Source organism: Triplophysa rosa, linkage group LG21 (genome assembly GCF_024868665.1).
Source record: "Triplophysa rosa linkage group LG21, Trosa_1v2, whole genome shotgun sequence".
Classification (NCBI taxonomy): domain Eukaryota; kingdom Metazoa; phylum Chordata; class Actinopteri; order Cypriniformes; family Nemacheilidae; genus Triplophysa; species Triplophysa rosa.
The window spans coordinates 16907046-16931607 of record NC_079910.1 but is presented as its reverse complement, the minus strand read 5'-3'; the positions used below and the strand labels follow the sequence as shown (position 1 = coordinate 16931607).

General features: G+C 37.6%; 2 protein-coding genes across 5 annotated transcripts in view; both read right to left on the bottom strand.

The window, feature by feature from the left end:
* The window catches only part of smpd2a (sphingomyelin phosphodiesterase 2a), a 20022-nt gene extending 9376 nt beyond the window's left edge, over window positions 1-10646 (bottom strand). For both annotated transcript variants that reach the window (XM_057319164.1, XM_057319163.1), the window contains exons 1-5: window positions 10325-10646; window positions 9843-9924; window positions 8840-8936; window positions 7385-7461; window positions 5722-5815 (exon numbers count right to left, since the gene is read on the bottom strand). In XM_057319164.1, the coding sequence (XP_057175147.1) occupies window positions 5722-5815; window positions 7385-7461; window positions 8840-8936; window positions 9843-9898 (324 nt within the window). In that variant the 5' untranslated portion in view covers window positions 9899-9924; window positions 10325-10646. The remainder of the gene's footprint in view (window positions 1-5721; window positions 5816-7384; window positions 7462-8839; window positions 8937-9842; window positions 9925-10324) is intronic.
* A 92-nt stretch (window positions 10647-10738) lies between these two features.
* Window positions 10739-24562, bottom strand: part of tead3a (TEA domain family member 3 a) — a 38790-nt gene continuing 24966 nt past the window's right edge. The window contains exons 3-13 of one of the 3 annotated variants that reach the window (XM_057319166.1): window positions 21962-22026; window positions 20282-20344; window positions 19525-19536; window positions 18053-18181; window positions 17090-17133; window positions 16958-17022; window positions 16723-16853; window positions 14968-15141; window positions 14576-14719; window positions 12801-12953; window positions 10739-12723 (exon numbers count right to left, since the gene is read on the bottom strand). In XM_057319166.1, the coding sequence (XP_057175149.1) occupies window positions 12610-12723; window positions 12801-12953; window positions 14576-14719; window positions 14968-15141; window positions 16723-16853; window positions 16958-17022; window positions 17090-17133; window positions 18053-18181; window positions 19525-19536; window positions 20282-20344; window positions 21962-22026 (1094 nt within the window). In that variant the 3' untranslated portion in view covers window positions 10739-12609. Of the gene's footprint in view, window positions 12724-12800; window positions 12954-14575; window positions 14720-14967; window positions 15142-16722; window positions 16854-16957; window positions 17023-17089; window positions 17134-18052; window positions 18182-19524; window positions 19537-20281; window positions 20345-20463; window positions 20527-21961; window positions 22027-24562 lie in introns of all 3 variants that reach the window. The other 2 variants (XM_057319165.1, XM_057319168.1) reach the window with 2 other exon arrangements.

The window sequence follows — 24562 nt, the reverse complement described above, 5'->3', positions numbered from 1 at the left end:
GATTTTCATTAGTTGTCAGTTATAATCATCAAATTAAAAGAAATAAACATTTGAAATATATCAGTCTGTGTGTAATGAATGAATATAATATACAAGTTTCACTTTTTGAATGGAATTAGTGAAATAAATCAACTTTTTGATGATATTCTAATTATATGACCAGCACCCTTATACCACGGTGTTTCATGTGTCTAGGGTTGGTTATTGAATGTACGTAATGTGTTGCCTAGTCATTGTTTTCTGGTTATTGGGTCACGTCATTGATTATTGTTCACGTCATTGATTATTGTTCACGTTTACTTTATTAAACACTTTAGCTGCACTTGGATCCTGCTCTCAGTTTCATGTTTTGGGACAATAACGTTACAGAATAACCAACCCACACAATGGATCTAGCAGCTTGTCTGTACCTCCTGAATCAGGATGGCTGCCCCATTGAGGATTGTCATGGACTTTTTTGACTTAAGTTTTCAGGTACCATGGGACGATATTATGCTAAAGTTTTGTTTTTTAAATGGACTGGATGAACAGAGAGGACGGACTCCTTCCGTCTGGCATTAACAACCTCCCACTGGTGGAATTTATGTGCTACTCTTGTGCAACTCGCCCTTCATGGTGGGCGAGGCAGAGGACATTTCTACACCAGAAACTGTGTGCTCTATGTTTGCCAAGTCTGGGTCTATTGATCATGTAAGGACTCTAATTTACCCTGGAAAAAAATTGTGGGGGGGCCATACAGTGAAGACTCCGGGGACAGAGGAGATGGGCGCATCACAGCATTGCAGGGCAGCATGTGAGGAGCGTCTCTGCAGGACCACCGCCAAGCCGGAGTCTCCAGCCGTCATGGCCGCCAAGCCGGAGTCTCCAGACGTCATGGCCGCCAAGCCGGAGTCTCCAGCCGTCATGGCCGCCAAGCCGGAGTCTCCAGCCGTCATGTATTCCTGAGGTCCTGTCACCGGAGTCGGCTTTTTCGGTTGTGGTTTCAGCTTTGTGGTGTGTCTGGGCTGGACTCGAGGGATTCTTCTTGCCAGGTGCCTCACTCAAGATGGCCGCTTTGACTTCTCCTGCCACGCCCAGGTATCCAGCCTTGCCTGCCACGCCCAGGTTTCCAGGTCCGCCTCTGCTCCATGGCCCAGGTCCGCCTCTGCCTCCTGTGCCTTTCCGGGGTCCTGGCCCTCCATCCCCCCCTGTTCCAGCTCCACTCTACTACCCTCCTAAACTTTTGGGGACTAGTGTCATTTAAGGGCGTCTGGAATCTGCCCGGGGGGGGGTTATGTCATGGTTATGTGTGGGTCTGTCATGTCTTTTATTTTGAAATGTTGTAGTCATTGTCTGTGGTCTCTGTAGTCTTTTGAGTAGCCCTGCCCTTATTGTTTCATTGTCATCAGGTGTGCCTTGTTAGTCTTTAATCCCTGAGTGTATATATACCACGGTGTTTCATGTGTCTACGGTTGATTATTGAATGTACGTAATGTGTTGCCTAGTCATTGTTTTCTGGTTATTGGGTCATGTCATTGATTACTGTTCACGTTTACTTTATTAAATACTTTAGCTGCACTTGGATCCTGCTCTGTTTCATGTTTTGGGACAATAACGTTACATCTATTGTCCTGATATTGCATGTGGGACATTATGAGGTGGTGCATTATCACCCTGAAGTAGAATGAGTCTGTGGAAACAGTTTTCTTTTAAAATCCGTCTAATCTTGTAAAAATACGTAGCGTATAAGACATTTCAGGGGCTTATAAATAAAAACTCTGCTTTATATTGTCCTGATATTGAATGTGGGACATTACGAGGTGGTTCTTTATCACCCTAAAGTAGAATGAGTCTGTGGAAACAGAGATTTCTTTTAAAATCTGTCTGAACTTGTAAAAAATATGTTTAAGAGACATTTCAAGGGCTTATAAATAAAAACTGCTTTATATTGTCCTGATATTGAATGTGGGACATTATGAGGTGGTGCTTTATCACCCTAAAGTAGAATGAGTCTGTGGAAACAGAGAGATTTCTTTTCAAATCTGTCTAAACTTGTAAAAAATATGTTTAAGAGACATTTCAAGGGCTTATAAATAAAAACTGCTTTATATTGTCCTGATATTGAATGTGGGACATTACGAGGTGGTGCTTTATCACCCTAAAGTAGAATGAGTCTGTGGAAACAGAGAGATTTCTTTTCAAATCTGTCTAAACTTGTAAAAAAATGTTTAAGAGACATTTCAGGGACTTATAAATAAAAAACTGCTTTATATTGTCCAGATATTGAATGTGGGACATTATGAGGTGGTGCTTTATCACCCTGAAGTAGAATGAGTCTGTGGAAACAGAGAGATTTCTTTTCAAATCTGTCTAAACTTGTAAAAAAAAAATGTTTAAGAGACATTTCAGGGGCTCATAAATAAAAAACTCTCCTTTATACTGTCCTGATATTGCATGTGGGACATTATGAGGTGGTGCTTTATCACCCTGAAGTAGAATGACTCTGTGGAAACAGGGATTTGCTTTTAACATACAGTATGTCTAATAGTATTTATAGACAGACGGCATACAAGAGATATTTTACAGCAACTGGACAGCAAGACTTTAGCAACCACCAGAATAGTTAGCAACAGTTTACAAATCACCCATAACTCCATAGCAACAGGTAATAACAATTTAGCAAACACCTAAAATACACAAACTGGTGATTGAAAGAGAAACCGCGTTCGCCGGAAGAACGCTTTTATTTTGAAATCACAATCTCACGCTTAATGCCTAGTATTTGTGCGCACAACAAAACCGCGTGATGGCTGACTTGACCGTCATTTTCAAAGTGGAGGCTGGCCTGACCGTAGTGCCGGATCTCCGGCTTGCGGCGATTGACTGCGGAAAAAAAGATTTAACTTACTTAAAAAAATATTACATTTAAAAAGCTTATTGAAATCAGTTCATGTTCATAAGTTCGCCTACCAATGGTATGAGAGGAACACGGCTATCACTCTCAACCAAACACATTACTAGCCAATCAGAATTAAAATGGGGCGGGGTCTTGGTTGCCGGAGTGGAGACGTCACGTAACGTTGGAGAAGAGTACGTAGCAAGCGAACGAACAGTCGGGATCGAGAGTAAGTTTATAAAGCCTGAGCGGGGGGCAGCTTTTAAGTCCATTATGACAAATATGACATATACAAATTGGAGACTGTGACATAAAGATCGATAACGTTGTGTTGTTTCGGCTAATCATCTAACCAGACCTCCGATCGATTTCTAAAGTGTCTAAATCGTTTTCAAACTTTTTCACAGCTTATTGCACCTATCTCACAGAGTTAAGTCATAAACATGGTCGTTTTTGTCTGAAGTGAGCGTAAAAAGTTGAGAAAGAAAACGGATATCAATACATTAGTGACAGCAGCCTCCTGCTATTCTATGTGGTTGATATATGACTCAAACAAATGAAAAGAGAAGCACTCACAGCTGACTCCAGAACCTTTGTAGCTTTAATAGGAATTTATATTGTTTTCGTTTCACAGTTTTTAGTGCAAAATTTGCCATTAGGAGTTTAAAAATGGAAAATAAATCTGCCTCCACTAATCATTATTAAAAAAAGGTGATCACTTTTGCTTTTTTGAGGGCTCATTTATGCTAACCTGCTTTGACTAACAGTGATCTCATTATTATGTGTTGTGGATGTGACTTGTGCCATATCGTCACCATTAATACCTATGAAACTAATGATTAAATTACTACTAGAGCACAAAATAGTTTAGTAGAGCACAAAATTCATCATAGATCTGGTCACTTTATTTTGCTTATTTGTTTTCTTTTTAAAAAGCAGGATTTTTATTATGATGAATTTGGTATGTTAAGCTATGTTTTTATATACAATAATTGCATAAAACTATGGTTTTGTGGGTTATAATTATGCCCCCACTTCTTTCGAGTCATTCTGTGATCCATACCATCGGCCTTGTTACTAGTTAGTTTCAAGGGAAATAATGTTTAAATAATGTTCTTTTTTGTTTGACAAATAACCCTGCGTATGTGTCTACTCTCGCAACCCCGCAAAAAGAAAGTTCAGGCTCAGGATTTATTTTGCTTTAAAGAGTACATTCCTCAATATTTTTAAGGGCTTATTTTGGTTTATGGAGTGTCCGACAACAAGTTTATGTACATACATGATGTAAAAATACTATTATTTCGTAATAATAAGCAGTTTTTATTACCTTACTTCTTGACTGACTCTCAAATGATTCGTTCCGCGATTCATCTGTGTAATCTCCGCCTTTCCGCCAGCGTAGTCTGATCTGATTGGTCAGATAGTGTAGTCTGCTGTGATTGGTCAGATGGTCTAGTCTGCTGTGATTGGTCAAATGGTCTAGTCTGCTGTGATTGGTCAAACGCGTTCAGCATGTGTCGCAAATGGACCGCCTATCATTACTGCTGTATTACGGTTTGCAGGTGGTTGGATATTAACAGTGTATAGAGAGAGATGGCGTCGATTTTACCTTACCAGTTCGAGCCCGAGTCTGACGAATCATTCTTTAATCCTTATACAGATGCCAGTAAGAAAAAGGACTGTTTTAGACACTTCTCTTGTAACAGTTAGTTATCACGGCATACAGTGTACGGTGTTCGTATCTTCAGATGTTATTATAACTATAGTACACCACGCAGTTCTTGAAATAAAGACTTTGCGAGTTAATATGGTTGAACACTTACATTAGCGCAACGAGTTTATAGCTAACGTTAGGTAAACAAACAGTAACAACCCCAAAATAACGGTAACGTTAGCTAAACACAGACATGAGATAACGTCACACAAATTTAATTTTAAGTAAAGACAAAAATAAAGAGTCACACTTACAGGTTGTGATTCGGTGGAGCTTACAGGTCCAAATAAAGTTGGTATTGCAACATCTTTTAAGGAAAGACGTTTAATGTATCCTGCAGTAAAGGCGCCAAGATTGATGAAGCAATCTTCGGTAAAATGACGCGCGCAAAGTAAAACGTTCGGTTTATACTCCTTTGGTGTCGTTTGAAAAATAAATAGTAACCATTTTTTCCTCAGAAGTTCTTCCTTTGGTAGTGAAAATAAGACTGACTTAGTTTCACTACATAGAACACAGCTTCTCTTAGACATGATGCACACGTCACGAACGAGCTAGTACAGTGTTTGGGGAGGAGAGAGTTAAGTTTTCGCAGTCAGTAGGCGGGGATTTTTCTAGTGACGTAGGTACATTGTGGTTAAAGATTCGGACAGGTCATGGCTTGTTCGCGTGATTCAGAGTCGATTACCTTTTTTATAAGCTAATAACTTTGTTATTCGTTCACCTTCGGATTTACAACTTGGCAGATTGCTTACATTCAAACACGGCAAAATTAAACACTTCATGAAATGTATTTTTTATGATCTCGAGGAATGTACTCTTTAAATCATTGTGTACTGTATTCTCTCTGCATATTAAACAGCTACAACACACAAACATGGACATAAAAAACTGATTTGGGTTTTTTCTTATTTTCCTCTTTTGTTTATTTGTGTATTGTTATAATGTAAATTTTCAAATTACACTTTTATATTATCATTGAGTATCCAATAAAGTATTGTTTAAAAACGTGAAAAATATGAAATTTGTTTATGAAATACATAAATATATAACAAAATTAATAGAAGTAGCTATATTATATATAGAAAATCTGCAGTTGACCAGTCAAAATGAAGCATTTCAACCTTAACCTCACCATATATGGATGGCCATTGAGCGAGTACTGGTACAGCAGGGCATCTTGGATTCTGTGTCTGGAGAACACAGCAAGACCACTCCCAATAACTCCACTGTAAAAACAGTATCAGATATGAGAATGTAAGCAATAAAAGATAAATAGATATATCCTGCTGCGCTCTCTTCTATGAATACACACGCCAACAATCATAAAGCTGTTCTCTGTTCTCAAAGCCTTGTGTGTGACTTTCTAAAGACTTGAAGTTAGAGTAACAGAAGAAAACTATATTCTTTTTGAGATAGATGCATATGGCTCAAGAAATGGCTTGGGTCCCTCCTTCATTTTTTACACTCCTTCATTAGTGCTCATCTCCTACAATTCAAGGTATTATGCAGCTCAAACTGTGTCATTGAACTTGCATTAAAGGGACAGTTCACCCAAAAGTGAAAATTCTGTCATCATTTACTCACCATCAGATTGTTCCATATCTGTATAAATTTCTTTGTTCTCCTAAATACAAAAAAAGATATTTGGAAGAATGCTTGTAACCAAACATATCTCATCCCCCATTGACTCCAATAGTATTTATATTCCCTACTATGGCAGCGAATGGGGATGAGATCTGTTTGGCTAGTGACATTCTTCTAAATATCTTTTGTATTTAGGAGAACAAAGAAATGTATACAGGTTTGGAAGAATCTGATGGTGAGTAAATGATGACAGAATTTAAATTTTTGGGTGAACTATCCTTTTGAAGAAGAAATACATACCTTGAAAAACAATTTATAAATTTGTTACTGAGCAACATAAAAATCTTTGTTAAACAGTCTCCTCATATTACCCTAAATCACAATAGTAAGCCTATAATGATTCATAATGAACTGACATTTCATATAGGAAATGTCAGTTCAACGTCATTTGACTTCAACCCAAATAGAGATAAGTAACCTGCAATTTGATGTTTTGAACAGAGATGGCGGTAGAGGAGCGAAAGTTACAGTGCAGTTTTAAGTTTTTAACTTAAATTTAAACACACCGCCTAACTTTAAATAATTATTACCACTAATAATGTCAAATGCTTTCCCAATATGAAAGCTGTTATGTAACTCAAATTTACAGCATCTAACACTAGTTTTCAGCAATAGCTGTCGATAGTAAGCCTCGTTAAAGCTAAGCCATAAAAAGATGCCTTATTGCCTGCCTGCCTTATGATCGATATTTTTTTCTTGTCTCATAATTATAAGACAGCAGCTAAAGGTCAACCGTTCTCTGTAGAAGCCACAATAACCAGGTGCTGTCTCAAATGAAGATATCCCAGAAACTTCTTAAAAGAAGTTCACAAATAAATTGATATTTTATCTTTGCTTTCTTCCATACAATAAATGCACACAGTGATCAAAGGCTGTCGACATTACACAGCACATTCACTTTTATAGTTTAAAAGACCTTAAATACCGCCAATGTGACATATACATGTTCAGATTATTTTTATAGAGAAAGTGTGATTTTGGGGTTTATTTCACACTTATGTTGACCTAAAGTCTATTCATCTGGAATGTATGAGAGCGTATAGCCACTTAATCGTGGGCAGTAGGTTTCAAAGTCTTTTTTCAAAATCCCAATGGCTTTAAAGTACAAAGCAAGATTCAGTGCCCCCTATGTCGTGGCGAGTGGAACTGACCTTTTAAAATAGTGAGCGTACGGATGAGAGCTGGAGAGCTTTCTCTTCAAGAACAGGAAATCTCTCTCACTCCACACCTAAAAAAAGCATCAAACAAACTCAGGATTTATGCACATTTTGAACAAAGTACTGTACACCTAGCTTTAAAATTTTGGGATTGCTTTTGTTCATATTTGAATACAGTGTCTTGTGATAAGTGACATCATTAGGAAGAAAAATTGTCATAACCAGCCACGACAAGTAATAAGAATTACAACATTTTGTTGACATAACTCCGCCCATAGTGAAAGCTGATTGGTCCAACATCTTGTTCCACACAGAGCCGTTGTGAGAGAGAGTTGCGACAATGTAAGTTCAAAATTTCACACGATTCATGAAGCCTTCAGATAGTTCCAGGAAGTTATGTTTTCTCTTTAAATGCTTTATTTCTTTCATCTTTTATTCATTAAATGACTTACTTCTTTAAATGGGTTAAAAGTTTACCTCAATTGGTCTGTTTAGCCGCAGCTCCATGCATTACTAACTTCCGGGAACTATTGAGAGGCTCCATGAACCGCCATCTAGTACCTCAGAGGTGACGTATTTTTGCATGCTAACCCGGAAGTAAGCGCCGCTCTGGTTCCCTCGACCGAAAGCCTATGCATTTTTCCCATAGACTTTTGGAAGATAGCCAAAAATAAGATCTGTGATTAACAAAGGTTTATGATGTTTTGTCTATCAAGATGATCTTTACAAATAAACACAACATTTGTTACTTTTGAAGCCGAAATACAATCGGCAGAAGTAAAAAGCTAACATGATGCTATAAACAGACTACACTTAAGGTCACTCGATATCAACGTCACCACCACCAAGCCTCCGACAACTCTTTCAAACTTTATTAAAAAATGTGTTCCCGGGTAATTACTCTGAGAATTAATCCGCATCTACGCGTTATTATGTTGCATTATTTGTGAGCTTTATATGCGCGATGACGTCTATCGTCCCCGCCAAAGGAAGTAGTCGCTTTTAGCAACTTGTTAGCAACCGCCGTTTTAAAGACACAATAATATTATAATTGGTGTGTTTTATGTCACAGAATATAACGTGAAAACATTTAGAGGTTTTGTTTACCACAGACTTTATTTCGGGCGATTTACCAAAAACCCATTCAAAAAACCCATAGACCTTGAAACGATGGAACCGGAAGTCCTAAAATGCTAACTCGCTTCCGGGTTTTGCATACAAAAATACGTCAACTCCTCGGCTCCCTATTGCTGTGAAAAAACTGTTCCACTCTCATATCAAACCCTAAACACGTTCTGATTGGTTGTGATTGTTTGCCGCTGAGGAGCATTTTAGCATCTTAATGTAGAAACTGACCTGTTCTGTAGTTTATGGTTAGAATTTGGTGCAAGTTATTCGTATGCTATAGAAAGTCTAAAAAAAAAGACTGAAGTGAACAGTGTAACTCACTTCCTGTAACAGTGCGATGTCATGCTGCTCTCTATCGAGTAAATCTCCAATCATCTCATACCGCTGTGCACAGTGTTGACTGAAGAATCGAATTCCCCTGAAAAACACCAGAACAGATCAGAAACACAAACCCGGTAACTATTGTCTTACGTTTGACCCCTAACCCACCCTGAAAACTCCAGTCACACCACAATAGCACATTTACACACACACACGCAGAATTATACTTCACACAGCTGACCTCTGACACCATTAGATACACGGCTTTGTGTGCTTTTAATAAAATGCTGTGTCATCATCAAAATGAGTGCACATTTTGAAAACCACATATTTCAGTTTCAGCCATACAATCGCACTGAATATTGGGCTGTTGTTCTGGAACATGGTGCTGACAGTGCTGGCATCAGCAGCTCGGGAGGCCCAGACTGCACATCATGTGACTGCTGGAGTCTCACGTCAGCTCATGTGCTTTCACCTTCACACTGTACTTACACACATCACTGCCAAACAAAACATTTATTAAACTAAACCTCATAAATCATCAAAAATACGAAATAATATTGTTATAACTGTACCTTACATTTACAGCAATGATGAAGTCATGAATAAATAAAAATAAAGCAAACATTTCCCACCGGATTCATTTTCTATTAAACAAACTTTTTGTCTTATGCAGGACAAAGATTCATTAAACCAGACTTTTTATGCATACAATCAAATATTTTAATACAAAGTTTATTTTTTTTAATGTTTAGACACAAATAAAACTGTGAATAAATCTAAAACAATCAACTTGCCTTTATACGTATATTACACTTTTAGCACAATAAAACCATGGTTAAGTTTCCTAAGGAAAGCAAAGGAAAACTCATAAAATATTCATACTGATACATGAAGCAAACAACTAAAGCAAGCTACACTTCCGTAGCCCTTGACAATACGTATTATAAACATTCCGTTTGATATTTCACGGGATAACGGCACCGGTGCTGCGGAAGCTCACCAGCAGTTGAGAGAGAAGACGCGCAGTTTATCCGGTACCGGACGCTCCGTTGCCATGGTGCCGCTGGGGCTTCAGTCAGCTCCTGTAAGCCAAAGTTATTTGAGTGCGCTTATTTGAGCCTGCTGTAATGCGCGCGCATACACATATGCACGCACATGAGCTCGACTTCATTCTGACCTGCGCAGACCGATCGGCGTATGACATCACCGTAGCGCGAGAGGGACTAAAAAGCACAGCTTTACGAATCGCTCTCGCGGTATTTCGATGTTATTAGCCGATTGGTCACCTGCACACGCGCGCCGCGTCAAGGGGCGGAGTTTATAACTGATCCACAAAGCAAATTGAAGTTACACGAAACCAAACTTTTATTTTCATTCCGCAAACAGTCGAAGTGGTCATTTTATTATAGTTAATCTACTGATCCATAACATGGAAAGTATTTGGGATGAAGCATATATTATACACGTCTGCGACCTAAATACCTGCATGAGGCTAGCACTCAAATCGATGCTCCGCGCGCATCACACTCGTCCCGCGCTCGATACAAACTCCATTCCTGAGCGCGTGACGGTGTTCTTTCAATGACGGATCGATGATCATCATCGTCCAGTCAAATGACCTCCACTGTATCCACTGTCTACCATAACGCAGCACAAAGTGGCCTACGCGCATGACACATTGGATGTAAACACAAGCAGGAATTGTGGGTAATGTAGTCCGCGTGATTTTAATGCGATGCAGCGCACAGTCAAGAGGTGTGTTTTTCATCAGTTTTATCATGAATTATTTCATAAATAAATGTCCAGCTTTAAAATGTGAACACATTTAAACACAATAACTATTCAAATATTAACAATTGTATTGCAAAATGTTCTCAACAATTTTAAACGCTGTACTGATGATACAACCAATATTTATTAACAACCATAGCATGATATTTGAACAAAGCAATGAAAAAAGAAGAAACCAAGATAAAAACCTTTCCTGTTCTTAAACTATACACGACACATTTTACACAACTATTTTTCTCACATACACGTACAGGTCAGGTACACACCCAAGTATGCACGCGCATGGATGATGTTCTTTATATGGTTGTTGCTTGAAGGGATACAGCTACGGCCAGAAGTGGTGCAAAATCTCGCTATATAATTACAATAAATTACATTAGCTAACGCCTACACCTACCCCAACCCTAATCCTAACCTTACAATAATAATAAAAATATTAATCAACTGTTTTCAGCGTGACAAAAATTATGCGGTATTGAAGTGCGCATGCCCAGTGTAGGTAGCTGTATCCCCTCTAGTCAAAACCTTTTACAAGTCAAAGATGACCTGAGCCACACAAAAACGCTAGAGAGAGTTTTCTGGTGGATGCTGTTCACATTCTTTTGGATGTCATCTTTGGTTATTACAGTCCAGAACATTCTGTTGACATTGGCATCCAAAATTTCCCAATGAAATATTTCATCATCCTCTATGCAATATCAATATGTGCATTCCATAATGCATAGCACAATTGTATATAAATGTACCAACATAAATGAAATAAACAGATGATTGTAAATAAATGGCACTGATCATGTCCGACACATTGCCAAGGCATTTGTTTTTAATGTGTGCGCAGTCTATGGTCCAAACGCTATCAATTTATGTGGGTGGCTTTAGTAGAAGCAAATACAAGTATTATTCTAAACTCTAAGTGTTTCTACATTACTAAAAGAACCTGAGAACCCTTGGATCGGAATAATCCAGATCTTATTGCATTTTTGATGTGGAATTAAAGGTTCAATTCACTTTGCGCATCTGTTTATCAATTGCCTGCCTCACAGCACTCAAAAAAACCCTCTAAAAACTGAATTTGTTAAAGTACAAAATCTTTCCTTGCTTTTTAATATCAGGAACACCTCAAGCACCCAGTTTCACAGAAATAAAAGCCAAGGGATGTGTAATTGTTTTGGTGAGAATTTATAACCAAGCCTGACATGTTGAGATTTGTCCCGCTGTAGCCAGAGTTGCTTCAACCAATGTAACCTGATCTTTACAGGTATGATGAAAGTATGCCCCGTATGTGGCAAGGCACTCAAATTGAGGGCATTTAAGTAACACCATGCACACCGTTTTCACAATAACCGTTATTGCATTGGACGTTGTTTTAAATGACCATTTCTTTTGACACCTTAGGTTTCAAACCACATCAATGCTTTGAAATGCTCCAAAAGCACGTACCAGGAGGTAGAAACAGCTCACACATTTGCATTTTCCAAAATTCGAGCCAAATAAAGCAACGCTTCCAAACATGCGTGACGTCGTAGAACATGACCCTGATATGCTACGCTCATGTAACTTACGCTTACCATCCTAACAAACATTTAACATTTCTTTTCAACAACCAAATAGCTCATTCGCACGGGCCTCCGATCTGTCTCAGGTTAGAGGTAGTGTGTGCTGGTGTGATACGAACAAATCAATTCTATCACAAACGGACTTGTATTGACCAGCATTCCTCTGCTATTTTCTTGCATTCGCTTTTAAAAAGACCTTTGTGCCGTTTTATTTCCAAATAACATTTGATAACTTCTCTCACAGTACATTTAAGAAGAAACAGAATAATCCCTGAAAGTACACTGTCTTTCCTTTTAAAGTACGTAACTATATATACACTACAACCTATAGTGCCCAGTATCCTGGTTTGCGTTTTGTCCTTCTTTGTGTACGTTTGTTTCGTTTGAACAGTGGCTGGAGGTCTCTCGGCACAGCGTCATTCAATCCTTGACAAGTCTGTAAACATGATACTGCGCTCCGTGGTCGCTTGTGGACACCTCGAACACGAATGCAATGCACAGCAAAGTCTCTTGTGTGTCTCTGTTTGTTACAACCTGGTAAGGGGAATAACACGTGTTAGGAAATCTAGTATCGTGTAGTAGCATGTCATCAATGTTGTTCATACTCTTACCTGCAGTATAGTGAAGTTCTCGAGGACGCTGTTCATCATGTATTTCTCTGGTAGGTGCTTGAGTTTATGGATGAAGTTGATCATGTATTCGCACATGGGGGAGCGATGGATCCGGTAAACATACCGCCCACCCTCCACACGAGCATATTCTGTCTGCAGGTTACAAGCACAAACTTTGAGCACAGTGGTTGGTTTCTTAAGCCAAACTGCTATGGTCGGTATTGACCATTTACACTATATGGCCTAAAGAATGTAGAAAAGCACTCATTTGTGTCTTTTTAAAGGGACAGTTCACTCAATTCTATCATGAATTACTCACTCTCTAGTTGTTCCAAATCTGTATAAATGTCTTTGTTCTGTTGAACACAGAGAAAGATATTTGGACGAATGCTTGTAACCAAACAGTTCTTGGCCACCATTGACTACCATAGTAGGAAAAAATGACAATGGTAGTCAAAAGTGCCCCAGTACTGTTTGCTGTCCTACTTTCTTCAAAATATCTTCTTTTGTGTAGCACAAGCACAACTAAATATAAAGTAATTTTTCCTACTATGGTAGTCAATGGGGTCCAAGAACTGTTTGGTTACAAACGTTCTTCCAAATATCTTTCTCTGTGTTCATGAGAACAAAGAAATTTAAAGGTGAGTAAATGATGACATCAATTTTATTTTTGGGTGAACTATCCCTTTAAAGTGACCCAAAAATGAAAATTCTGTCATCATTTGCTCACCCTCATGTCATTTCATACCTGTATAAATAACTTTGTTCTGATGAACACAGAGAAAGATATTTGGAAGAATGTTAGTCATTTTCAATTCTGTGACATCATTGACTGCCATAGTAGGAAAAATTTTATGTTAGTCAAAGGTGCCCCAGAACTGTTTGTGTTTCTAAATTCTTCAAAATATCTCACTTTGTGTTCAACAGAACAACAAAATATACAATATTTTTTTCCTACTATGGTAGTGGACGATGTCACAGAACTGAAAATTGCTGACATTCTTACAAATATCTCTTTGTGTTTAACAGAATAAAGAAATTTATGTAGGTTTGAAACAACCTGAGGGTGAGTGAATGATGACAGAATTTTCATTTTTGGGTGAACTGTCCCTTTAACCTTCACATTCAACTATTATTCTAGAATAAAATAAATCAAAATTTTACATTTACATTCACATTGCATTTTGCAGATGCTTTTCTTTAAAGCGACTTAAGTACAAGGTATAATTCAGGTATACAGTTTTCATTTTGTGTAAATGTAAATAATATAAATAAAGAACAAGCAAGCGATCCTAAACTTTGAAATAGTAGTGTAACTTTAAAATCATTTGAATCCACTCTTCTGAAAAAGGCTTTTCACTAAACGTTCAAACATACCCGCTCCTATTTACGCATCATTGAGCTCAGGCACTGATGTTGTCGACGGGACCTGACACACATTAAGTGTTGCAATTCATCTCGAATTGTCTAATGTGGTTCACGTCTGGGGTTTTTAGCAGGTCAATTAAATTCGTCTGCACCAGACTCTGTAAATCATCTTTATTGACCTTGTATTGTGCCCAGGGGACCCAGTCATGCTCAAACAGATAAAGGAACCTCCCTTAACGGTTGCTGGATACACATTCTCTTGAATATAATGTTATGACATAGCATTATGTTTCTTCTCTGGAATTAGAGGTCTCGCCAAACCTGTTAACTTCAACATGGTTTCCACATACTTTTTACTCCGTAGCATAGTGCCATGTTAGCTGTTTCTAATATAAAATTGAACTCACCTCAACTTTCTCTACCACTTGCTTCCCGAACGAGCAGACTTTAGTGGACACAGTGATGGTCATGTTTTCAGCACTGCTGTACTGACTGCTGACACCATAAAATGAGCCGGTTCCATCCTGAATATTGTTACTGTTCAGATCAGCCTGAAAAAGACAAATTCTGTCATCGTTTATTCACCCTCATCGTGTCATTCAAACCTGTATATGACCCTTGGCTCAAGGGAACGCAAAAGAAGATATTTTGAGAAATGTCTGGTTTTGTGTGCATACAATAGAAGTCAATAGGGGGCAGTGTTGTTTGGTTACCAACGTTCTTCAAAATATCTTCTTTTGTGTCCTGCAGAAGAAAGAAAGTCACACAGGTTTGGAATAAAGTCAGTAAAGGAACTGACCCAGAATTTGACCAGAAAGAAGGCGTTCTGAGGGCCTTTCTCATACAACTCCTTCAGCCCTCCCTTTTTCTCAGGAAACTTGTCGTAGATCTGACGGACGTCCACTGCCTCTAGGAGAGGGTCGGTGTATGAGGGGTTTGTCTGAGCGATGTGGACGAACAGGTGCTTGCTGTACTGTGGACAACAAACGCAAATAACATCATCAATCCCTGTGCTTATTTCATTACCCGTTCCAGTGTTTCCCCTAGGTTTACGGCTTTCGGGGGGGGCTGCGGTCTCTAAATTTTTTTGTGGCGGAGGTCCGGACAATACTTTTTTTAATAAATAATGTTAAATCAATCAATCTAATGTTTTATCAGGCCATTTACTTTATATTCTGATAGCCACAGTCTATATGAAACATAGAAGGTCTGGTAACAGAGAAAATGTTGTGTAGGCTCTGGTGCTGAAGCGAAGTCCCTGTGGTCTATTTTAATATTTAAAAAAACTACTGACAACAAAATGTAAATAAATATGTCATGAGCAGGAGTACTTACAAAGTTACTAACAAGTTGCCTTTCCATGCCATTCATACTAAAACTGATTCTAAATATTCTTTCCAATTAAAACATGATTCACAATGAAATGCTCTTAACATGCTGATTATTTATGCTATTAATATCAGAAATGCTATATGTAGATACAAGATGTTATGTTTTATAATCTGTCACAAACCTATATAGCAAACAGTAAACTGACTGACAGCTAAAAATACTTTATTACTGCTGCATTTTTGTTTACTTAAGCGTTACAGTAAAAGTGTCCATTTATTTACCTGCTCTTGGTGTCTGCAGGTCTTTATATGCGACGTGTCTTTGGCTGGAGAAGCAGCTCTCACGGAGTGGAAAGGGTTAAAATGAAGCGCGTTTGGCGCTAAATAAAGATATTAGAGGATATAGTGGCAACATATAATCAACATAAATGTCCCTGAGTGTGCGTGATGTGTACATCTCAGTTATGTAGTCAATTTTTTTAATGGTTCATTGTGTCTTGCGGTCCTGGATGGAACGAAGGATAATCTGGGTGAAAACCTGTCATCCGGTGGTAACTGGACTGTTGCTTGTCAGGGGCAGGGCATGCGTCTTTTCACCACCCTGGGAGCGTTTAAAAACGCATTTTTTTATCTGCTTTTCAGGTGGTTGACGCGACATATTTTTCCACACGCGCTCTCTGTCCGCTGGTGAAAGTGTGCTTACCTGTGTATGTGCGCGCACATGTCTGTGTGTGTGTGTGTGTGTGTGTGCGCGCGCATCGGGTCAGAATTCGATACAGAGAGCAGAGGACAATTGTAAAGTCGCGACCACGTAGAAACAGAAATGACATGCCGCCATGTAAATAAGATCAATAACATAATGCTATTTAGTTTGTTTAGTACGAGAACAAGGTATAGACATGTTATATAGGAAAGGTAACCTTAATGACTTCTCTTGTTGTGATCTAACGCTACAAAAAAATTAAATTAACTTGACCTTCAAGGGGGGCGGGAGGTGCCGTTGGAGAGGCGGGGCGCCCCCCTAAGGTAATGGTAGGGGAAACACTGTTTCCTGATGTAAGATATAATCTTAGGAGTTTTTATTTGCAATATTAAATGTTTGCAAGTTGTTCGGAAAAGGTGTATAATAACTCATTTGATTATTTTTGAATGATAAAAAGTTACAGATTGCAGCTTTAAATATATGGAGTATTCGTTTTTTATTGTTCAAATAAAACACTAACAGTGTCAGGGTCTCTCTGGACCTCCATGAAGGCAGAGTACTCCAGCATGCGGAGTTTAGATGAGGCAATGGTCCGGTCCTGCCATACAGGCATCCCTGTGGGGGGGAGAGGGTTGGATATGGGCTCATAACCTGTCGAGGAAACATTGCTGGTTTAGAACGGGTGCTTGTTTATACACCAGAAACATGATGGCTGAACAGCTGTATAAAATATATAATCACATCATTGCTCTTACTTGTTATGGGTGTAGGTAGTTGGGGTTGTAGAGAGGAGTACGGGTTCTGTGCAAAGGGTTTGATGCTATGCGACACAAAGAAAACAATCAGCAGGTTTTCATCAGATCAGATGTCACTGTTATAATACTCACTCCTGAGAAGGTCCAGGCTGTCCTGGGATGGGGCCGGGCCAAAACTATTGAATAAGAAACAGAGCATGTAAACACTGAATTAAGGTTTATATGCATAAAGCTGTAACTTTGTTAATCAACAAATGCACATAATGCACATAAAAATCTGTATAAAGCTGCCCCTGCTTCACAACTGTATAAGCTTATGATTTATAAATAGAGCAATAGGCTACGATTTCACAGGAAATGTTAGTCTAGTATAGAGATAAGTGCTAGAGATACACGATAGCAAATTTTCACACAATCGGCCGATAGTTTAAAAACAGCCAATGATCAGGGCTGATATATCCTGTCAATCAAAAGAGGACAGGCAAAATGCAATGCATTTGTGCTCTGTATATAGAAAATGTTAAGAAACATCACCATTTTGACGTTTAATATTACCAGTCATTATTTGAATTAATAACATTCAGAAAGTTAAGAAATATTCATTTAATCTTCGGAATCTGTATCGGCAGTTATCACTTTGAATAACACAATGACACAATTTTTTTTTAAATTGTGTCTCGCTATGAAGTATAACATGCTGAATACGAAAATCACATTCATTACCATCGACGGCACTCAAAAAAAAAAAAACACAAGGTATTATTACTTGTGCGTTTTTGTTTATTTGCAATATACCAATATATCGTAATTAATTCTATAAGCTCAGAATTTAACTGAGCTAAATATACACTAAAACATTGATGCTACATGAAAATAAATATTACCACAATAATTAGCACCACAGAATTGTACAAGAAAAGGTCGGGCGACACAAAAAATGTGTTACACTGTGTAATCGGATATTGGTCTAGGTGCATCTCTATTCTAATAAGTACATAAAGTAACCTACAATTTTGTGATTCAAACAGAGATGGCGATATTGAGGTAAAAGTTACAGATTGCCTCTTTAAAGTAGTCAACAGATGGTTAACTAACCCTGGCTGGAGGAGGATAGGGGTGCTGAGGAAGAGGAGGCAACTGACTCTTCATCACGCTGGCGGAAACAATCTGAGCAGATGACAGAGCGGCCATGTTCTGCAGGGCTTTGTCTTTGGAGGCCTGATCCTGAGAAACAGCAACAGGGGTTCATTACAAATACCATTCAAAGTCAATACTGAACAATGACTCGCAAACTTCAAGAATATTAGATTTAATTGCATAATATTTTGTCTATTAAAATATTAGGTCTTTATTAATAATAATAAATTAAATAACAATATAAACAGAAAAAAACTGTTGGTGTGTAAAGGTTAAATCTCAAAATTATACTTGGTTTATTATGCAGTTGTGGTGAAAATATGCACAGCATGCCCATGTAGCATATGTGTTAAGAGTATCATGCAAATATCATGCTTCTGATAGCTAGAGATATGTTTGCAGCCACCCGCGAGGACCCAATAGCACATCTGTAATAACACTCAAGCACAGCACGAACATTTACTGCATGTAAAGGCCGTAACATTCAGCTAAGAGGAAAAAGAAGAGGAATCAGAAAGAAAGAAGATGACAGACATCTGGCCCAACCAGAAAACTGTAGTTTGCAAAGTCTTGTTTAGGTGACAAACGCAATCCACAAAACGCAATGCACATTTTGTTTTGCGTGTTGAAGTATATTATGTTTTTTGAGATAGGTAACATTAAAAAGTAAAATTGATATAATCAAATAATAACTAGGGCTGTGCGATATCGATGAAAAATGTGATGGCATGCTAAATAATACGATATGCGATACAATAATGGTTAAAGTTTGTAAAATATATTTCAAAACTGAAAATGATATAACCAACATACAGTACATTACATTACATTATTTCTGATTATTGATCATCTCCACACATCAGACACTCAATCTGCATCAACCTAAAACTTTGACTATATAGACCACTCCGCAAGATGTAAACACTGGTCCAGAAGCACTTCTGGTTTCAGCGTTTATTTCTTTTTTTTTAAACAACACATACATAATTCAAACTTAAAGATGTTCGTTTGACATTTTTATTCGGTTAAAAATGTTCTGTTATTTGTATTTTGTTGTGTAGTGTTAAAAAACGGAAAGTTCTTCTGGACCAGCGTTAGAGCGGCGTTGTTCACGTCATCCAAAGTGGTCTATACATAACTTTTAGAAATGCTTTAATTATTCAGTTATTGCAAACTATTGCGATATGCACAGATATTTTGATCATTTCGAAATAGAAATAAGTCAATGAAACAACAAAACACCTTCAATAAACAGCTGCTTAAATAAACAAACATTTAAATCTAATTTATCCGAACGGAATAGGCAACACACTGCCGGCCAAAGCACATGACAGCACAAACCTAAGTGACAAAACCAGCCAAAGCCAAGCACCTGCAGATATCTGTGTGTGTCTTTGGGTAAAGCAGGCTACAGGAAACATTTCACTTACCAAATTCATGGCCTAAAATTGAAGGGAAGAGAAACTGTTAAAACGCTGAGACAAACAGATCAGATGGCACACCAATCAAGTCAATCATGAGGTCGTCTGATTTCTCTCGTGGTATTTTTAGACGCCACAGAATATGTTGTTCTGCTGAACAATAACTCTAATGGTCGACTGACAATTCAGCACGTTTTCATCCGCTGTAGGAAAAGTGAACCCATCACGTCCTTACAGAACATTTTTAGGTCTACTTTTTACACTCGGAGGACTTCATGACTTTACTTCCCCACTGCAGATTTGTCACCAATAATAACCATCCAAGGACAGAAAAAAGTCTGAATTATGTGTTTATTGGATTGCCTATGTATGCAAATCAACATTCAGCAGGTTATGTAAATCCATTGATGTTCAAAATAAACTTAAAATCAACAAGACAAAAGTCACCAAAAACACACTGAAACACACTATGAAATGCTAAGAAGATGTAAGGATGAGTAGAAACTTGGGTTAGGCAGGATCAGACAATGTTCTTCTAACACTAGCCTGATCGTAGCATGCAAAGCAATATGCCTGGTTAACCACCAGATGGCGCCGTTACATTGCACTCATGCAGCGAATTGAATCAGCGTGCATTTGTTTTAATGAACGTTTGAACGAACAGCACTTTAAAATCATGTATAAAAACAATATCGTTTTATGTACTAACTTAAGCTCTTAAAGGAAAGTTAAGTGCACAGGTCAAAGCAGACGGGACAGCGCATACCTTCAGCTTAGACTGAATCTCACGAGACTTTCGCCGTGCAAGAACCTGCAGATGGCTAGATACCTGCAGGAAAGAAGCCAGACGAGGAAAAGCAAAGGAAGGAAAAAAGAAGAAGAAAAGAGGAGAGCAAGTGAACAGAGAGGGAGTCAAAGAGGAGCCACTAGGCGGCAGCCCAGCCGTACCTTAATGCCTGTTTGGTATTCCCGCACTTTCTTTCTGGCTAACACCTGAATGTGACTAGACACCTGAGGTAAGACAGGGCCACAGACATTTGATATAATACGTATACAAACACATGGACATTAGTAAATCATCTTTTAAAATGACTAATGAACCCATAACATTATTATCATAATATTATTAAAATTGCATTGCAAATAGTACAAGTGTCCACAGGTGTGAAAACAGGTGTATGAAATGTTTCATAAATGACAAAACAATATTTATATAAAAATGATATATCAACTATAATTTAATATTATTAAAAACATTTGAAAAGTTTATTATTAAAACAGACTCAATTTTCATGTTTTTATTGTGTTAAATTAGCTGCATTTATTTTTAGTTATTATTACTTAATCAAAACAACCCAACTGCAGTTTGATTAATATTACTTGCAATGCACGATAAAAAAAAAACATGATTTTTGAAATTGTTTAAAAACGAAGTCTGGTTTTGCAAATATGCTCTTCATTTTTTATTTATTTTAAGGCATTTATTAACTATTATAGTGATTTATCTACTTAATTTAGGCATAATATAAGACTGGTCTTACCTCATGATGGCAATCATATTGGCATCACATGATCAAATATTAAACAATTAATATTCTAAGTCATTTGCAAGTGCACAACTCACATGTGGTGGTATGCTGATAACGTCAAATGTCATTGTTTCTTGTTGCATGTGGAAAACAATGACATCTTATTGACATGCTACCATTTTTAAATATAGCGCTCTGATCTGCTTGCTTTCATTTTAATTTCTCTCACAAACATATCGTTTTGCTTCAGAAGACATTTTTTTAAAGGGATTGTTCACCCAAAAATGAAAATTCTGTCATGGTTTACTCACCCTCAAGTTGTTCCAAACCTGTATACATTTCTTTGTTTGGTTGAACACAAAGAAAGATATTTGGAAGAATGTTAGCCACTGAGATTTCTGGGGCACCATTGACTACCATAGTAGAAAGAATTATTGTATAATTTTTGTTCTGTTGAAAACTAAAGAAAATATTATGAAGAATTTAGGAAAACAAACAGTTCTGGGGCACCTTTGACAATCATTTTAATGGTAGTCAATGGTGCCCCAGAAATCTCAGTGGCTAACGTTCTTCCAAATATCTTTCTTTGTGTTCAACCAAACAAAGACATGTATACAGATTTGGAACAACTTGAGGTTGAGTAAATGATGACAGAATTTTCATTCTTTTGTGAACGATCCCTTTAACCAATTGTGGTCATCTGGATTACTTTAATGATTATGAAAGTTTACTTTTTTGAGAGCCATAAAAGAAGATAACAAAATGATTATTACTTATTAATTTTTTAAGCTGAAGGAAGTCATCTGGGACGGTATGAGGGTCAATTATCCCTTTATGCTTATTCTTTGTCAAAAAGGTGAGTACAGAACCCACTGAGGGTTTAGCAAAATAACACGTTACTGCAATAATGACGTTACCTGCTTTCGTGTTCGGTTTTTTCCGGTCCGCAGCTTTATGTATCTCGCTATCAGCTCATTGCGTCCTGGATCGACATGAAAGAGAAACACATGATACAAAAATACCCATTAGCGCTGACAGACGAGCTGCATTAACACATGCGGCTGAAAGATTTAAACAGATGCAGTGACATGCCGATTAGAATATAAGAAACATGACGTAAGGCAGTACATTCTGTCATCATTTATTTCCTCTCATGTCATTCCACACCTGTATGACGCTCTTTCTTCTGCAGAACACAAAAAATTTTGTAGAACGTTGGTTACCAAACAACATTGGCCCCCATTGACTTCTCAAGACATTTCTCAAAATATCTTCTTTTGTGTTCCACAAAACAAAGAGTTGCATACAGGTTTGGAATGACATGATGGTGCATTAATGATGACAGAATTTTTATTTTTGGGTAAACTATTCCCATAATAAAACACTTAAGCCTTAATAACTCAAAACAAAGCACATAATCCAATACGAAAACACCAATTAAATTATCTTTTTAGCTTAAACTGCAGACCAAAATACTCTGCCATGCTATATGTTGAATGCACTGTAATGTGTGTGAAATGTCTTGCATGTAACTGAACACTCAGATAAAGCTAGTGGAAACGAACAGTAATGCCTCCACCAGCAATATCACAGCGGGGTGTAAAGCCTCGTATGTGACCATTCGTTTATTAATAGACCATTGAAAGACAAGGCTTGTGATAGATGAGTCAAGTGATGTGGGTGGTGACTTGGCAAAAAAATTAAAAACAGGACTCCCACGTGTCGTAGGATTGACGAATCGGGTCGTTTTGTGTTTTCATATAAAGGGTGATTTATTCGATGTTTAAAACAATAAATCTGTTTGTGTAATGGAAGAATGGATCAGAAACAAAGGAAGACAGGGGAGGAGAGATAAAGAGGATTTCATCCCGGTTTATAAAGGGTTCGACCTTGTGAACAGCTGTGCAAAGTTTCAACCATGAATCTTTCTGGACGTCCCATTTCCCCCCCAACACATCCGACTCACTGACAGCCAGACCTTCTGCACCCTACACATGAACCCCGGCTCTTATATAAAACAACGGTCACCAGAAAACAGATCGGATTATGTAAAATACACAAAGAAATGAGTGATAGGATCCAATGCCCCAACATGATCCTCCTCTTGGGAACTTTGCGTCTTTACATCATACTTTCTTTCATCATATCTAAAAATTGCCCAGGCTGTTTAATTTTGACAGTTTGGGACAAATCTGTGATCAGCTCTTTTACTGTTATGTGTTAATAAATCTATTTATAAATTCTGTATGGTGTTAATGTTTTTATTCATGGTTATGGTTTTATTCTGTTTTCAAATCAATTCAGCCATAAAAATGTATTTAAAAATACAGATGTTAATTTTACAGCATTATTTTTTTTTTTTTATTAACCTCACATTTATGTAAAAATGTTGTAAAACATGTAAAAAAATAACTATCTATGATATGATAAAAGAAAACATGTTTATCTTGAATAAATAAAAATGTCTGAGCTTGAAAAAACAATCACATAATTTTTTGGTCAACACTGAAAACACGTCCCACAGTCTAATAAATAATGTAATAATAGTTACAATAACTGTTAAATTCATTGGTATGGTGTAACGTTCTTTATTGGGAAGAATTGCAAAAATAAATTCTCAGATAAATGAATATATAAATTGATAAATTAATCTTGCATCTTCCATTATTTGGTCAAAAATGTTTTTTTTCTGTCCCATACTTACACCATTGGTTAAAAAATAATGTCAGGCTACAAAAACAGATGATTAATTTCACATTAAAAATCATTTTAATTTCAAGTTGTATTATGTAAATATTGCATTGTTTTATATTACGTGTGATTTTTAGATATCTGCTTTGGCTCTTTAAAAACGAAGTTCTTTTAGGGCCTTCATAAATGCATGCATGGCACCAAAAGATGACACCCTGTCTAGTGTTTTCTCACACCAACACCAACAAATTAGAGCGTTTTCTATTTAATTTCATTAACTGATACTGATGAAATGACAACACATGAGGATGTCAAAGAGGATTAGGCAGCCAGACAGAGAGAGAGAGCAAGAGAGAGGAAGGCAGACACTAAACGGCAAAACACGTGGAAAGGAGAAGGCAAACAGATTCAGTTCCAGACACACAGAGGAGACTGTGATAGATGCAGATAGACTCTGGCCCATTCCCAGCAACCTTGAACCCCTGAGTCCCGGCCAAAAGCTTTCAGAGAGCCCGTCCGCAGGCTACCTGCCCACATATAGTGTGTTTACGACCCCAAGCCAAACGCTGCACTTCCTGGGAGGCACGGAGAGGAAGAAGGACAGATAATATTGGGGAGAAAGTAGCAGGAAGACAAAAAGACTCAAAGCACAACTGTGCAACATGGATCTTTAATAATATCTTCAAATAAAGATCTTTTTTTTATGAAGTTGGACTTCATCACTTTTGGCCACAACTGCGCTTTGGGTTCCTTCCTGCATGTCATCATGTGCACTTTCTGTTTCACAAAAGTTCTTCGTAGCGAAAAAAGGTTCTTTAGATTATAAA